This window comes from Choloepus didactylus, chromosome 21 (assembly GCF_015220235.1).
Source record: "Choloepus didactylus isolate mChoDid1 chromosome 21, mChoDid1.pri, whole genome shotgun sequence".
NCBI lineage: Eukaryota > Metazoa > Chordata > Mammalia > Pilosa > Megalonychidae > Choloepus > Choloepus didactylus.
Window position 1 is genome coordinate 27,295,422 of NC_051327.1, and position 16,239 is coordinate 27,311,660.

At 46.7% G+C, this 16,239-nt stretch overlaps 1 protein-coding gene across 4 annotated transcripts in view; it reads right to left on the bottom strand.

Annotated features, from left to right (window-relative positions):
• The window catches only part of NPRL3 (NPR3 like, GATOR1 complex subunit), a 28,345-nt gene extending 12,723 nt beyond the window's left edge, over positions 1-15,622 (bottom strand). For 2 of the 4 annotated variants that reach the window (XM_037813683.1, XM_037813682.1), the window contains exons 1-4: positions 15,306-15,619; positions 7,373-7,442; positions 3,684-3,813; positions 2,573-2,647 (exon numbers count right to left, since the gene is read on the bottom strand). In XM_037813683.1, coding sequence (XP_037669611.1) covers positions 2,573-2,647; positions 3,684-3,813; positions 7,373-7,442; positions 15,306-15,423 — 393 coding nt within the window. In that variant the 5' untranslated portion in view covers positions 15,424-15,619. Of the gene's footprint in view, positions 1-2,572; positions 2,648-3,683; positions 3,814-7,372; positions 7,443-15,305 lie in introns of all 4 variants that reach the window. The other 2 variants (XM_037813679.1, XM_037813680.1) reach the window with 2 other exon arrangements.
• Between the last annotated feature and the right edge of the window lie 617 nt (positions 15,623-16,239).

The following is a 16,239-nucleotide window of genomic DNA, read 5'->3' on the forward strand; positions in this document are numbered from 1 at the left end:
GGCGCCAGGCCCACACCCTGCTCCCCTCACTCACTCCTTGACCCCTGGAACTTATCAGGGGCCACAGGTGGGCCAGGCCAGAGGGTGGAGCACACGGCGGTGGGTCTGTGCGTGCTCCAGGGAGCAGATACCGGGCCCAGCCATGACTCAGGGTTGCCGGGAGAAGGGACAGGGACAGATGGTGCCACAGATTAGAGTCTCTGGGGCACTGCCTCCCCCTCTGTTTATCTGGCAGAGCATCCACAACCAGAACTCTGGGCCAAAACCGAACTAGAGCTCCATAAACAGCTTCCTCACTGGGACCTCGAGGGGCTTCTCGCGCTCCTGGCGGAGCCCATCTTCCTGGACTCAGGATGCAGCAGCCCCCTCCCAAGCATGACCTCACACCCTCCACACCTACAGTGCACACCTAGGGGCCACACAGTCTCCTCCTCAAGGCTCCGGGCCTGCAGGGCCCAACTTGTGGGGTAAATAGTCACCTCAAAGCAAACACACATGAAGAAGGTGTGCAAACACTCACAGCAGCAGACAGGGGGGCTGAGCCCAGACCCCAGGGACCTGGCCCTCTCCGGGGCCCCAGCAGGTAAACCAATACCCCAGCCCACTGCCTGGTCTTCTCAGATGTACCCGGCGGTGCTGCCCCACGTGCGGCTGAGGGGGCTGCAGAGCCCCTGGCGCCTGTGTTGGACTCACTGAGGAAAGCCACTGCCTGGGACGGGCCAGCCCCAAGAGCGGCCTTCACCGGGCACGAAGCATTGCACATCACCAGGAGCTTTTCTTGCCCCCAAACATGAAACGAGCCTTCAGAGCTAACTTCAAGTATTCCTACTGTCTGCACAATGAAACAAATCCACACATGGAACTCTCCGGAGGCCAAAAGGAGTTACGACTGGCAGCGACTGCACAGCCAGCACGGGGTGCACCAGGCCTGCATCCTGGTTCACATCCAGCAGGAAAACTGTTTGGCAGTCAGGGAAATTTCTACATGGACCAGGTTTTAATCGCGAGCAGGTACAATGGTGGGTTTACTCAGGTGTGGAAAGGCATCGCGGCTTGAGAAAAGGTCCATGTTTTAGAGACGCCTTCCAGAGGTGCAGGTGAGCAGACGGGGCTGCAAAGCACAGAAAGAGAAGGAAACAGCAGGAACCAAGCTCCTGATGCCCATGGGATCCTGGAGAGGCTCCGTGAGGGCTCATCAAACCGTCCTCTACCTTGGGGCTTAAAATTTCTCAAAGTGAAAAAGCACACCTTTTTATATGGCTACTGAAAAACAGGAACATGCCAACTGTTTACACTTTCAAAAACTCCCTTTGCTCAGTGGTCCCGGCCAGCCCCGGCCCTGCTGCCTTTGCCTGGCTGGAAGCCGTGGCCGCCTGAGGCTCCGCGCTGTGCGCACCTGTGGACACGGGGCCTTCCCAGGTTAATTATCACCATGGACATCTTTACACAGTGGCCTATTTTCTTGAGAGAGTCCTAAAAGTGGGATCATGAGGTCAAAGGGCGTGTGCCCTGGCCGTATTCCCAGTCCCTGGGGCGCGGCTGTGACACCACTCCAGCCCGGCTCGGGGCTATCGGGCTGGCAGCCGGCAGCATGTGTCCCTGCGGTCTGTTTTTCACTTGATTTATTTCTCTTTGTAGCTGTTTTATGTTAATAAAAGAGTTGCACAAGGAAACTAAAAAATGCAGACGCCACAGAAGTGCATAAGATACAAAGTGATGAGATTGGCAGCTGCCATTGACAAAGCATGTGTTTTACTTTGTCGTTTGTTACTTATTAACAAAGTAAGCCATTCACAAAAACCAAGCTCCATTTTAAAAGGAGCTTTTCTGTATCATTATTTTGATTCTGAGCCACTTACAGTGAGACCCATGGTCTCCACACCAAGTAAGACTCGGTGAGAGAAGACATTGGACCCCCAGCTCGGATCCGTCTGGGACCTGCCTCAGGTCTGCCGGGGAAGGTTTCCGCAGCGCGCGAAACACACACACACACACACACACACACACACACACACACACACACACACACACACACACACACACACACACACCACACACACACACACACACACACACACACACACACACACACACACACACACACACACACACACACACACACACACACACACACACACACACACACACACACACACACACACACACACACACACACACACACACCCCCGTTCTCACCCCGCAGCACTTCCTGCACTGCCGGCATCACGCAGACCACGGGCCCAGCCAGCACGGCTGCGTAGTTCTTTGGGGAAAACTGACACTGGGTTATTTCAGAGGAATTCTGTGACTTCGCAATCACTGCATGCGATTTCTTAAGTATTTCAGGGCCCATTCACAATATATCCCAGTCTTTACCAGGGATGCATTTTCTGTTTATCTGGTTCCCTTACATTTTGGCAGCTTTCCTGGAAAGAGTTTCTGGTAATTAGAGAAACGCGGCCTCAGGCAGAGCTGGCACCTGGGCACACACCTGGCAACGGGCTGCCCCCAACCCCTACATCCCCTCCCTTGAGCTGCCCGGACTTTCCAGCCGTTTGAATGAACAACTCACCCTCAGGGCAAACACCACGTTAAAAAGAATCATGGTGGGCGCCTCTCTCTTTGGGGACGGGTCTGTTTTGGAAACCTGTAAAAGAGACACAATCCTAGTAAGTGGGAGCCACAGTCTTCAGAGCAGCTACTTAAAGTGATTCTACTTGAGCCTCAGGAGGATGTCCCTGAGTGCAGCAGAACCAGAAAAAAAGTGCTGCACTGTTGCTAGAGACAAGTGTCTGCCGTGTGCATGGACATGGATGGCAGAGTCAGGCCTGCGCAGCGAGAGGGGAAGGCCCGGTTTGGACCCCACGGGACAAGCGCTGCCCAGTGAAGCTGACCCTGCCCAGGGGAGACGGGCGGGGGGCCGAAGGGTGGAATGCTGACTTCCTGGCCCCATCCCTGCCGTCTGCTGCTCCACACCCACCTGTGTCACCAGGCGGCCTCTGCCAGGTGACCAGGACCGTTAGAGACAGGCCTCGGTGAGGCAGGGGCCGCCGGCCTCCCGTCACCCACCCCAGCGCTCCCTGAGAGCAAAGCCCATCTCTGCACCCACTGCTCCCAGCACCCACCCGGCTTCCACGAGGTGCTGGCCGGAGGCCCACCTGAGCCCTCCAGCGCCACTCGCAGTGCCGCCACCAGGGGGTGCCGGAGCTCTGGGGACCAGCCCTCCCTCGGGGCTCCCCAGGCCGGGCCATCCCTGCCCACAGCTCCAGGAAGCTGCCCCCAAGCATCACCTGCGGGGGCGGCGATGGGGGCCCAAAGCGCTCCCAGCCCCGGCGAAACAGGACAGCCGCTGTCAGGCACATCCGCGGGGGGTGCCACAAGCAAGACCTCAGAAGCTCATTCCAAGCACTTTTCACTTCAGAGACCCTCACACAACGTGTGCATTGTACAAATGGAGTTAAACACAATGTCACCGTGGAAACCCTTCAGAACCTAAGGATGGCTGCTGCTGATTCTGCTCGGGTACCAAGGGCAGGTTCTGGTGTGCAGACACCTTGGGGAACAGCGGTCTGCACCCATCTTGCTAAGATGAAGCATATAAAGGGTTTCGCACAGTGGTAGGTGCCTGGGGAGAAGGCAGTACCCGCCCAGGGAAATCCACACCTTCCCCTGCTGGGCCCTACCTGCCCCAGAGCATGTTGCAGCAGTGTTGGATGTCCAACAAACCGTACATTATCGATCTTCAGTTCAAATTTTTGGCCACACATTTCAGACTTGGTTGCTAAAATTGTTGCCAGAATAACATCTGAAAACCTTAAAAAAAAAGAGTGGAGTCAAAGTTAATAAGTTACCACAGCACCACATCCTGCTGCCCCCAGAGGGGCAGGGTCTCAGTAAAGAACAGCTTCGTGGAGCTGGATGTCCCCACTGTGGGCCTGGAAGCTTTACCAGACGCCCTGTGGAGCGATGCCTGAGACTGGGGTGTTAAATCACCAGAATCCCACTTTCATGGCAGGCTCCCTGGAATTCAGGAGAGAAACAAGTTGCACTTTGCTTTTGAAGGAGAGTGTGGGGGGGGGGGGGGCATGCAACCAGGTGAGCCAGGGACGGCACCCCCCACCCACTGCCCCCAGGACGGCACCCCCCCACCCACTGCCCCCAGGACGGCAGCCCACCCACTGCCCCCAGGGACGGCACCCCCCACCCACTGCCCCCAGGACGGCAGCCCACCCCCCCTCCCCCTGGGACCGCACCCCCCACCCACTGCCCCCAGGACGGCACCCCCCACCCACTGCCCCCAGGACGGCAGCCCACCCCCCCTCCCCCAGGGACGGCACCCCCCACCCCCTCCCCCAGGACGGCAGCCCACCCCCGCACTCCTTCCCACAGTGCTCCAGGAAGGGCAGAGGATTCCCTCGCTGACGCCTGCAGGATGCTGAACTCCTCACGTTACAACATCCTCCTCTTTCCTGGTCTTTAGTGCTTAAACTTTCACATTTCTATTAGGAAAAAAACTTTTTAAGTGTGCAAAATGTACAGACTCACTATGATTACAACTATTTTAAATGACTGGCCCCATGGATTCATGAAAGTAGCTGTGGCGTGGGGAGGGCTGCTAAAATGACCCAAGGAGGGTATCCAGGACAAGGGGGCGCTGCCGACGGGGAGGACGAGGCTGCAGCTGTGGCTCTGGCTCTTATCTCACAGCTCAGGCCCCTAGGAGGCCCTGCTCCAGAATCAGGGATGCACCACAAGGGCAGGGCGTGAAATTGTGAGCTCATCTGTCCACCCGGCATTCTTATCAGCCCAGTCGGGGGGGCCACACCATCTTGGGGGTGGCATCTCTGGCTAGCAGGCAACACTCGGCCGGGGCAGGGAGGACCCTGCAGCCCCTAGACCGGCCTGGCAGGAACAGCACTTCCTCAAGGCCTCTGCCAGGCGAGCCAGCGCCAGAGCTGGGCCAGGGCTGCAGCGGGGCCTGCACCCGGAGGCTGCCAGACGCCAGCATTTTGGAGATGTGCACTGGGACATGAGTTCACCTGAGAATGGACATTCGGTGGCTGGGATTCCCAGCCCTAACTGTTCCATTCCCTGCAATACTGCTCTCTGGAGAGATCCAAAAATGTAAAGAATATCCCTTAAATGGGAATTACACTTTGCCCCGTAATTCCCATCTGAGGATGGGGCCATGCTGAGGGAGGGTTGAGGGTGTTGGAGTCTTTCCAAACCTTTCTGCCTGCACACTGACCCAGGGCCAAATTTAACATTACTCTAAATAACAAGCTCCTGCACTCAGGGAGCACAGCGATAACGGAGACAAAATGACCTCACCCACTCCAGAAAGCTCAGTCTTTGCTCTGATAGCCAAAGCATGCCACTAAAACGGATGCTGCTATAAAGAGCCATCAGCCTCGTCCAGGGCCCAATTTAGATTGGCCGTCCGATGGGTCCTGGGTTTCCCAGAGGCACACATGGTAACCCAGCTCCCGTCTATAAATATCCAACTCCCAGGCACCCTCCGGAGAGCCCAGTAAAAAGCGCTTCCTCCCGGGGGCCTGGAGAGGAGCGAGGCCGCAGGGTCTGCGGAGAGGAAGCCCCTAGAGCACCTGCCACTGTGGGAAGCAGTTCAGGTGGGCGGCTCTGCTCCTCTGAGCAAGTCTGGCCCTCACAGAAACCCACTCACCCAGCTTGATACTCCACGTTTAGGATGAAAAACCGTGTGCCTTCATACTATGCGTATGGCATAGGGGGACAAAATACGCACAAAGACACTGAGTCTGTGTGGAATTCGGGAAGGAAGCATGATAGTTATAAGCCATGAGCTGAACCACAAACACATGACAACATGTGTTTGCTTGTTTCAAAAATTACAAAAATCTCTTTCCCTTGTTTTCATGGTGAAAGGGCTGGTATATGTATTGCACAACAACAAATAGTTGTTATAAAAATTGAAGATTCCCAAATAACTTGGAAATTCAAGAAAAACAAAGTTAGGAAGATGAAACTACCCCACTGGAAAAAAGCCAGGGTTCTTCTATTCCTGCTAAGACTTCTGCAGCCAGGCTTTGTTTCTAGCTTAGCAAGAAAAGAGGCAGCCTGGGTGGGGAGCTGCCTCCTGGCTGGGGGCGCGGGCCACGCAGAGAGACACAAGGTTGGCAGACAACCCAGGCAGGATGACTCGCGGGTCGGAGGGCCCCTCTCATCCGTGGGATGAGAGAACATTTTTGCCTCCATTGGACACACCTAACACCTGGATTCTTGAGAGAGGACCCATCAAATATCCTCTGAGGGTGGAAGGCGCGGAGCGAGGAGCACGGGTTTTGTAGGGCGGCGGTGTGCTGGGGAAGACCACCTCGGTGCCAGCTTCTGGGTGGGGCTAATGACCTCGAGGCGGCTGAGGAGCCCGGGTGTGCCTGGAGGAGGCCCCGCGGTCTGTGCACAGAGCCCACACACCAGGGCCTGCGGCTGCAGCTCCCGCAGCACTTCCTCTTCGGAAGCCGGAGTCAGAGCACGGCTTATGAGCCTGGGAGAAGAGGGCTGGGAAGCACCGTTCCCCGTCGGGAGGCCGTGCCCTGTCAGATGGACACCAAGGACCCCTCAGACGGCTCCCGACGGCACTGCCAGGGTGGGGACGCACGGCAGTTAGCTGTGGGGCAACCCCAGCCCTGGACACCAGGACTTTTCTGAACTTGACTTAACATCTTGATGACTCGCTCTATAAAACCAGCCCCGTCTCCAAGCCCAACACAGCTTTTCTGCAGTGATGGAAATGTCCCAAATATGCACCTTTCAATTTGGTAACCACCAGTCACATGCAGCTACTGAGCAAACTCCAAGTAAAAAACATAAGAAGACAGAGGAGGCCATTTGTGATGTTTTCCATCCTGATAGCGCTTCCCCAATAGAACAGGAAGTCCAAATCCAGGAAGGAACCGGACCCACTTTTCATTTGGACCCTAAAAGAGCTGCCAGGTTCAGACCACCCCGGGTTTCAGTTCTGCTGCCACTTGGCACCCAAGCCCCTCCACACAGGGGCCAGGCTGTGCTGCACGAGCATCTGTACGTGACCCTTGAGACACCACAAGGAACACTGTCGGATGACAGCATGTGGGTCTGCTTCACTCAGTGACGCTCACACAGTGGGTGTTCTCCCACTGGCTGCTAAGTACCCCACGTGGAGGTGACCTATTCGGTCCTCAGACCTGCTTCACCAACCACACCGGCTGAACAAGAGCGCCCAGAGGCAGCAGCCCCAGCTCTCAGACGCATGAAAGCACCTACCAAGGGGGAGGAAACACCTGGGGCGACAGGAGGCGGGGCCTTTGCCCAGGGCTGGGAAACACGGCCCGCCCCCAACTTCTGGAGCCCTTACCTGGAGTCACCATCCTGGTCGTCGGCGTGCTCCCCCGTGCTGTTCACGGCATATCTGCTATGGGGTTTATCTGAGTGGAAGCAAAGGGGAAAACGACTCAGAAAGCAGGACTCATCCATACACGGGTGGACAGGGGAAATGCTTTTGCTACTATGCTAAATTTTAAAAACGGATTTTATATAAATATACACACACCCTCTCCCAGTATGAACGCAACTAGGTTGGACAAAATATACACAAAAGAATGAATTTTTTTGTGCATACATCAATACTTTCAAATACACAAACAACATTAATTTACAAGAGGACTACTCAAAGTTTTAAAAATTAGGGCTAAATGGATAGAAGTGATGGTAGCACATTATTGTGAGTGTAATTAACAGCACTGAACTATGGGTATGATTGTGGTTGAAAGGGGAAATTTAAGGTCATGTATCTCACTAGAAGGAAAGCTAGAGGATGAAACGTGGGACATGCACTGAACCCTGTAGTGGATAAGGAGTGTGGTAGGAGTACAAATATAAAAATGTTCTTCTATGAACTAGAACAAATACACGTGACTATTACAAGGAGTTGAAAATAGGGTGGTATATGGGAAAAAAGTCAACAAATGCAAATCATGGACTATTTTTTAAAAAAACTAGGGCTAGAAAAACAAAAAAGAGAATCAATGAAACCAAAAATTATTTCTTTGAAAAGATCAATAAAATTAACAATTGTTTGGCTAGACTGACAGAGAAAAAAGGGAGAGAATGTAAATAATTAAAATGATAAATGAAATAGGGGACATTATTACTGATCCCCCAGAAATAAAAAGGATTGTAAGAGGATACTATGAACAACTGTATGCCAACATATTAGACCAACAATTGTACACCAACACTTTGGTAACTAAGATGAAATAGACAAATTCCTAAAAACACATGAACAACTACACTAGACGCTAGAAGAAATAGTATCTCGTGTTAGGCAATGGTTTCTTAGACTTTACACCCAAAGCTCACGTAACAACAACAAAAAGTAAATGGGACCTCATAAAAATTAAAAACTTTTGTGTATCTAAGGACTTTGTCATGAAACTCAAAAGTCAACCTACTCAATAGGAAAAAAGTATTTGAAAACTACATAGCCAATAAGGGTACATATACTATCCAGAATATGTTTAAAGAAATCCTACAACTCAACAATAAAATGACAAACAACCCAATTTAAAAATTGGCAGAAGACTTGAATAGACATTTCTCCAAAGAGGATATATAAATGGCTAAAAAGCACATGAAAAGATGCTCAACATCACTAGCCATTTGGGAAATGCACATCAAAACCACATATGGTAATTCTATCCTTAGCTTCCTGAGGAACCACCACACTGTCCTCCACAGCAGCTGCACCAATTTACATTCCCACCAGCAGTGAGGGAGAGCTCATGTCTCCACATCCCCTCCAACACTTCCAGTTTTCTGTTCTTTTTTAATAGTAACCATTTTAGTAGGTATGAAATGACATTTAGAAGAAAATTTAGGGGACTATCTTCAGGACCTTGTATTAGGTCATGGATTCTCAGATTTTGCATCAAAATCCTGAGCAACAAAAGAAAAAAATAGGTAAATTGGAATTCATCAAAATTAAACACATTTGTGAATCAAACGATATTATCAAGATAGTGAAATGACGACTTTCAGAATGGGAGAAAATATTTGGAAACCATATATCTGATAGGGGTTTAATATCTAGAATATATAAAAGAATGCCTACAAATCAACAACAAAAAGACAATCCAGTTAAAAATAGACAAAAGGACTTGATTAGACATTTCTGCAAAGAAGATATACACATGACCAGTAAGCCCATAAAAAGAGGCTCAACATCATTAGACATAAGGAAAATGCAAATCAAAACCAAAATGTGATACCACTGCATACCTGTTAGAATGGCTATAACAGAAAAGACAGAAAATAACAAGTGTTGGTGAGGATACAGAGAAATAGGACCTGCACACAATATTGGTAGGAATGTAAAACAATATAAGTGCTATGGAAAACAATTTGGCAGTTTCTCAGAAAGTTAAACATAGAATAATGATATGACCCATCAAGGTATATACCCCAAAGAATTGAAAGCAGAACCTTGAACAAGTATTTGTACACCAGTTTTCAAAGCAGCATTATTCACAATGGCCAAAAGGTGGAAACAACCATTTATCAGATGAATGGATAAATAAAATGTGGTATATACCTACAATGGAGTATTATCCAACCACAAAAAAGATGAAGTCCTGACGCCTTATAACATGGATGATCCCTGAAGACATCATGTTGTGTGAAATAAGCCAGACACAAAACAACAAATATTGTATGAGTTCACTCATACGAAATAACTAGAAAATGCAGATTCATAGAAACAGAAAGTAGATTACAGGTTACCAGGAGTAGTTGTGGGTGTAGGGAATGGGGAGTTAATGCTTGCTCAATGGCTACCAAAGTTCTGTTTGGGGTGATGGAAAAGATCTGGTAATGGATGGTGGTGATGAGAGCACAACACTGTGAGTGCGATTAATGCCACTGAATTATATACCTGAATGTACTGAAAATGGAAATTTCTTTTTGCATATGTTACCACAATAAAAATTTAAAAAGAAAATGTAGTAACACCAAAAAAAAAGAAAACATAAAACAAAACCTACTTAAAGTTCATCCAAACTTAAAGAAGAGTGCAAGAAAGGAGAGGCTAGTCCTGCCTATAATTGTGCCTAAAAGCCTCCTCCCGAATGCCTCTTTGTTGCTCAGATGTGGCCCTCTCTCTCTAGCTAAGCCAACTTGGCAGGTGAAATCAATGCCCTCCCCACTAGAGATGTGACACCCAGGGGAGCCAATCTCCCTGCAACGTGGAACATGACTCCTGGGAAGGAATCTAGACCCAGCGTCGTGGGATGGAGAACATCTTCTTGACCAAAAGGGGTATGTGAAAGGAAATGAAATAAGCTTCAGTTGCAGAGAGATTCCAAAAGGAGCCAAGAGGTCACTCTGGTGGGCACACTTATGCACAATATAGACAACCTTTTTAGGTTCTAATGAATTGGGGTAGCTGGCAGTAGATACCTGAAACTATCAAACTACAACCCAGAACCCAAGAACCTTGAAGACAATTGTATAAAAATGTAGTTATGGGGGTGACAATAGGATTGGGAAAGCCATATGGACCATACTCCCCTTTGTCTAGTTTATGGATGGATGAGTAGAAAAATGGGGGAAGGAAAAAAACAAACAAACAAAGGCACCCAGTGTTCTTTTTTACTTTGATTGCTCTTTTTCACTTTAATTATTATTTTTATTTTTGTGTCTGTGGTAATGAAGGTGTCAGGGATTGATTTTGGTGATGAATGTACAACTCTGTAATGGTACTGTGAACAATCAAATGTAGGATTTGTTTTGTATGACTGCATGGTATGTGAATATATCTCAATAAAATGAATTCAAAAAAAAAAAAAGAAGAGTGCAAGAGTCATATGAAGAAAATTTTAAAATGCTAACAAGGGAAACAGAGCCTAGAATAAAAAGAAGACACCGCATCTTCTCAAATAGGAAGACTCGATATACAGATGCCCTTTCTTCCCAATCAACACACTTAGAGCTAACTGCAAAAAAATGCCAGAAGATCCAGAGTGGGGACTGAAGGAGCTGGCTCTAAAGTTCACATGGAAAAATAGGCAAGAACAGCCATGATAATGCTGAAAAAGACAAGCAGTGGCAAGTGACTAACCCTACCTGATGTTAAAACATATTATAAAGTTAAAATCATTAAATCAATGTGGGACTCAAACATAAGTAGACAGATCATTGGATGAGACAAGAAAGGGCAGAAATAGATCCAAATAAACAAGGGAATTAAGTATGTGATAAGGCAGCAGGAACACTCAGTGGGAGAAAGGTGAGCTGGGGCACCTTTCTCTAGTAGCCATAAGGGAAGTAAAATGACACTGGCTTTCCCACCAGCTGCTCCCTGCTGTGAAGCCTTGGGCCTCTCCCGCAGGAGCCATGTGGCCACATCCTCACTGTCAAAGCATCTCCTCCAGACGACAGGGAGGTGACACACTGAACTCTCAGGAAGTGTCCAGAACTACCAGCACTTAGTAGGAACAGCCACCTGACACCAAGATAACACACTTTAAAATGAGAAAATAAACATTCTAAAGGAAAACATGAGAAACTTCTTATGTTAATAACCTTAAAGAGCAGAAGGCCTTTCTACGTATACCAAAATTCAGAAACCAATGTCTGTAATGAATGTGGAAATTGATGGAAGTTCTGTTGAGTTGGGAAAATTGGCATGATGTTTGGACATTAAGAAAATGGATTTTGCAATTAGCTTTGAAACTCTGCCAAGCCTGAGAGATTTCAAATGGAGTTGAGAGGTCACTCTGGTGGACATTCTTATGCACCATATAGATAACACTTTTTAGGTTTTAATGTATTGGAATAGCTAGAAGTAAATACCTGAGACTACCAAACTCCATCCCAGTAGCCTTGACTCTTGAAGACAATTGTATAACAATGTAGATTACAAGGGGTGACAGCGTGATTACAAAAACCTTGTGGATCGCACTCCCTTTATCCAGTGTATGGATGGATGAGTAGATAAATGGGGACAAAAACGAAATGAAAAATAGGGTGGGATGGGGGGGATGATTTGGGTGTTTGTTTTTACTTTTATTTTTTATTCTTATTCTGATTCTTCCTGGTGTAAGGAAAATGTTCAAAAATAAATTGGGGTGATGAATGCACAAGTACATGATGGTACTGTGAACAGCTGATTGTACACCATGGATGACTGTATGGTATGTGAATATATCTCAATAAAACTGAATTAAAAAAAAAAAAACAACTCTGCCAAACAATTAGTTTTCTGGCAAATTAGTTTTAAAGCAGCATACATCCCTTGGGTTAGTCTGTTTTTGACATATGATCCCTTCCTTAAATGCCTTCTGTAGTTAAATATCAGTAGGGAGACTATATAATAATTATGTGGTATCTGTTTAAGAATAAAGTTTTTTAATTTTTATAAATAAGTTGATATTAAAGTTTTATAAATTAAACTTTTGAAATTCAATTTTTTCTTTTCTTCTTAAAGGAAAATGTATCTTAACTTTTTTAGTCTGAAATATACACTAAAAATGTTATTCTTCTCTGTTTATACAAAAATGGAAATTACATTGTTTTCCATATTGGCATGTACCTGCAAATATTAAAGAAGAAAAGGTAATATAATTTTAGGTTTATCGAATATGGTGTATATTCAAATAATACTTGGCCACCTTATCTAAATTGTATATAATATTTGAACCAGCATATGAATTTGATTTTAATTATTATGTTCTCAAGCCTGGTATAATTACATATTTTGCATCTGTAACTAACCATGATCATCATTTCCCTCAATTTCTTGTACTTGTATATTATTTCTTCTTAACAGAGTTTACTTTGGAAAACATAACTTTACTTTGTAGAAATCAGTTTGGTTTAGCTGTTTGCTTGCCTGCTTGACTTTGTAGTTGATTTCAGTTTTGCAAAAGAATGTTGCCATAGGTTGGTATGGTTTTTCATAGTTTAGTATGGTTTTATTTTTCTTTTTATTATCTTTTTATTATTCATTTTTTAAAAAAACTTTTTTTCATAGTAATCAATATGTTCAAGTGCTCACTGTGGTGGTAAGTACCCACTGCTTTTTGCAAATCAGTTTCATGTAACACAGAAAACAATATTTGAATGTCCATGTTAGGACCCATATGTATGCCAAGCCCCAACCAACAGTATTCCTGAAAACCCTAAAGGATACCCTGGGCTCTATCTAAGACTCTATAAATGTTTTACCTATTAAGCTTATTTTTTTCAGAAACTTAAGGCCTCCAGATTCTTCCTATGCCAGATAAGCCCTAAAACCCAGAAGTACCAGTCTCTCCAAGAATATCAACCAGTTTCATTCCTCTATCCCATAAGGTGGACACCCCTTTCCAGTACAAAGAATTTTAAATGGTCATTGCCCAGATATCCATGAAGACTGAGAGAACGATCAACGAAGGAGGAGGAGATGTAACTGAGAAATTAGGATTTAACAAATGATTATGACTACTGATTCATTATATAATTTCTTTTTAGTTTCTAGTCTATTAGAATAGCTAGAAGGAAATACCAGAAATTATTGAACTGTAATCCAGTAGACTTGATCTTTGATAATGAATGTAAAACTATATAGATTTTATTGTGTGGCCACATGATTGTAAAGGAAATGACACTCCCTTTATCTAGTGTATGGGTAGATGAGTAATAAAACAGACATGCTTGAAAAGAAGAAAAAAAAAAAAAAGACCCATATATCTAACCTACTGCATTGTCATTTCAAAAATAAAGTGCATTTTTGGAAAGAGCGAGTTCAAGAAAAGAGTAAAATTAAAATAGTCCCACTTTTAAATTAAGTGATTCATTTCTGAATCTGTAATTCAATAAAGTTTGTTGTTGTGTGTGTGTGTTGGGGGCAAGGGGAGCAAAACTCCCTGTACGGCATGAAACATAAAGAGGCAGACTGGGAAAGTATTTACAGCTTTATCACAGACAAAAGCCTATTTTTATCTTAAATGTATAAAGAGTTCCTCCAAATCTATAAGGAAAAGGAATCAAAACCCAAAAAAGTATTAGGCAAACGCTATGAATAGGTCATTCAATGGAAGGGAAATCCAAAATGGCTTGGAAAAGATATACACACATTAAACCTGCAACTATAAAATATAATTTTTCACCTGTCAGGCAACAAAGATCAGAAAATCTATTAAAAATAAAAATGCTCAATTCCTTAGACCCAACAATTCCACTTCTAGGAACTGATCCTACAAATTTTCTGCAAAATGACATATATATGGACAGGAGAGTCACACTGTTTCTATTAGCAAGACAGGAAACAACTCAAACACCTATCAACGGAGGACTGGATAAACAAACCACAGCAGATTCACATGCCATGGAATTCACTGCAGCCATTAAAAAGGAGGCGGCCACTCTGTACATTCTGATTCTATACTCAAGATGTAGAGTGAAAATGAAAACAGGGCAGAACGGGATGTATAGTGTGTTATTAGTTGTGTTTAGAAACTAAAATGTGTGTATAAGCTGTATTTACACAGAAGCTTTCTAGAAAGATGCACAGGAAAAGAAAAACAGTAGTTGGGCCTACAAGGGGAATTACAGTACTGGGGTCAGTGGTGGGAAACGACTAGCCATAATCTAAACAGCTTGTACCTTTAAAATGTTGAATCATATTAACAAGTTTAAAAGTAATTTTAAAACACATGTTAAATTAACTGAACAATCATAATAGTGAAAAACTACAAGTATCCTAAATGTCCATCCATAGAAGGGTATATGCTTACCGTGCAGCAGTGTGCTGCAACTACGTGAGGTGGAGCGCGAGTCACTAAATTTTTGTAAGGGGATCCAAGGCAGAGTGTTCAATGCAAAAAAAACAAAACGGAGGCTGCAGAGCAATACATTTAATGAGGGAAAAAAATCCCCAAAACAACAGTCTATTTTTTTATGAATACATATTATGTACCTACAATAAGGGCAATTACCAAAATGGTGAGTGGTTGTCTCTGGGCTGCGGGAAAAGGTGCAGAATTGGGGGGAGGTTGCCAAAGAAGACTTCAGGCGTATCTGTAATGTCACATTTTTCCAAGATGAACATATTCTTACATACTTAATTTAAAAAAATCTGTGAGGCTAGAAGACGCTGACGACACGTCAGCAATGGTGGCTGTGGCGTGGTGAGGGTGAACGACTTCTCTCCTGCTTCTTTCACCTCCCAGAGCTCCACAGCCAGGAGGCCCGGACTGCACGACCCGAGGGGAACGCCGGGAGGCGCCGGCCGCGGCCCCGCGCTCACTTACTCGCCTGGGACGCCGGGTGCTCCGGGCTCCGCTGGAAGGGGTACCTGAACAGCAGCTTATTGCCCCGGCTCCCCGAGCTCACCAGAATCACGCTGATGGGGCTGGTGTCGTCCCCCATCCCGCCGGGGCCCTGGGGAGGCCGCAGGGAGGCGGGAGGGCGGGCGCCGACGAGAACGGGCCCGGGGAGGCGACGGGGCGGGCTGAGGCGGACGAGACCGGGGCCGAGGGGCAGCCGGGGGACGAGAGGCGACCCCGACGCGACCCCGGGCGCGGCCGCCGCCCACACGCAGCCTCCCGCCGCGCTCGCGAGACTTCCGCGGCGGGCTCAGGGCGAGGCACCGAGAGCGCCTGCGCGCCGGCTGCGGCACCTGCTCAGGCGCGGGCGGCCGTGTGCGCAGGCGCGGTGACGCCAGGGGGAAGCCGGGCGTTGTCACGGACGCGCCGAGGCGGCGGCGCTCGGAGTTCTAGGCAGCTTGTCTAAATATTGTTTTCTTCGTTATAAAAGTAACACTTGCTTTGGGCAGAAGGTTCATTACATAAAAGTAAAAAAGCACGTCTGCAGATCACAGACATCAGTGTAAGAGCTAGAACTACAAAACTCTAAGAAGAAAACAAAGGGGTAAATCTTCCTGATCTTGGATTAGGTAGTGGTTTCTTGGGTATGACACCAAATGCACCAGCAACTAAAAAAAAATAAATTGGACTATATCAAAATGTAAAACTTGTGCTCAAAGGACACCACCAAAAAAGTGAAAAGGCAACCTACAGCACGGGAGAGAGTATTTGCAAATCATGTATCTGATAAGGATCTAGTATCCAGAAAACATTTAAAACTCTTTCAACTCCACATTAAGACAAATAACCAATGGAAAAACGGGCAAAGGATGTGAATAGACATTTCTCTAAAGAAAATATACCTATGGTCAGAAGCACA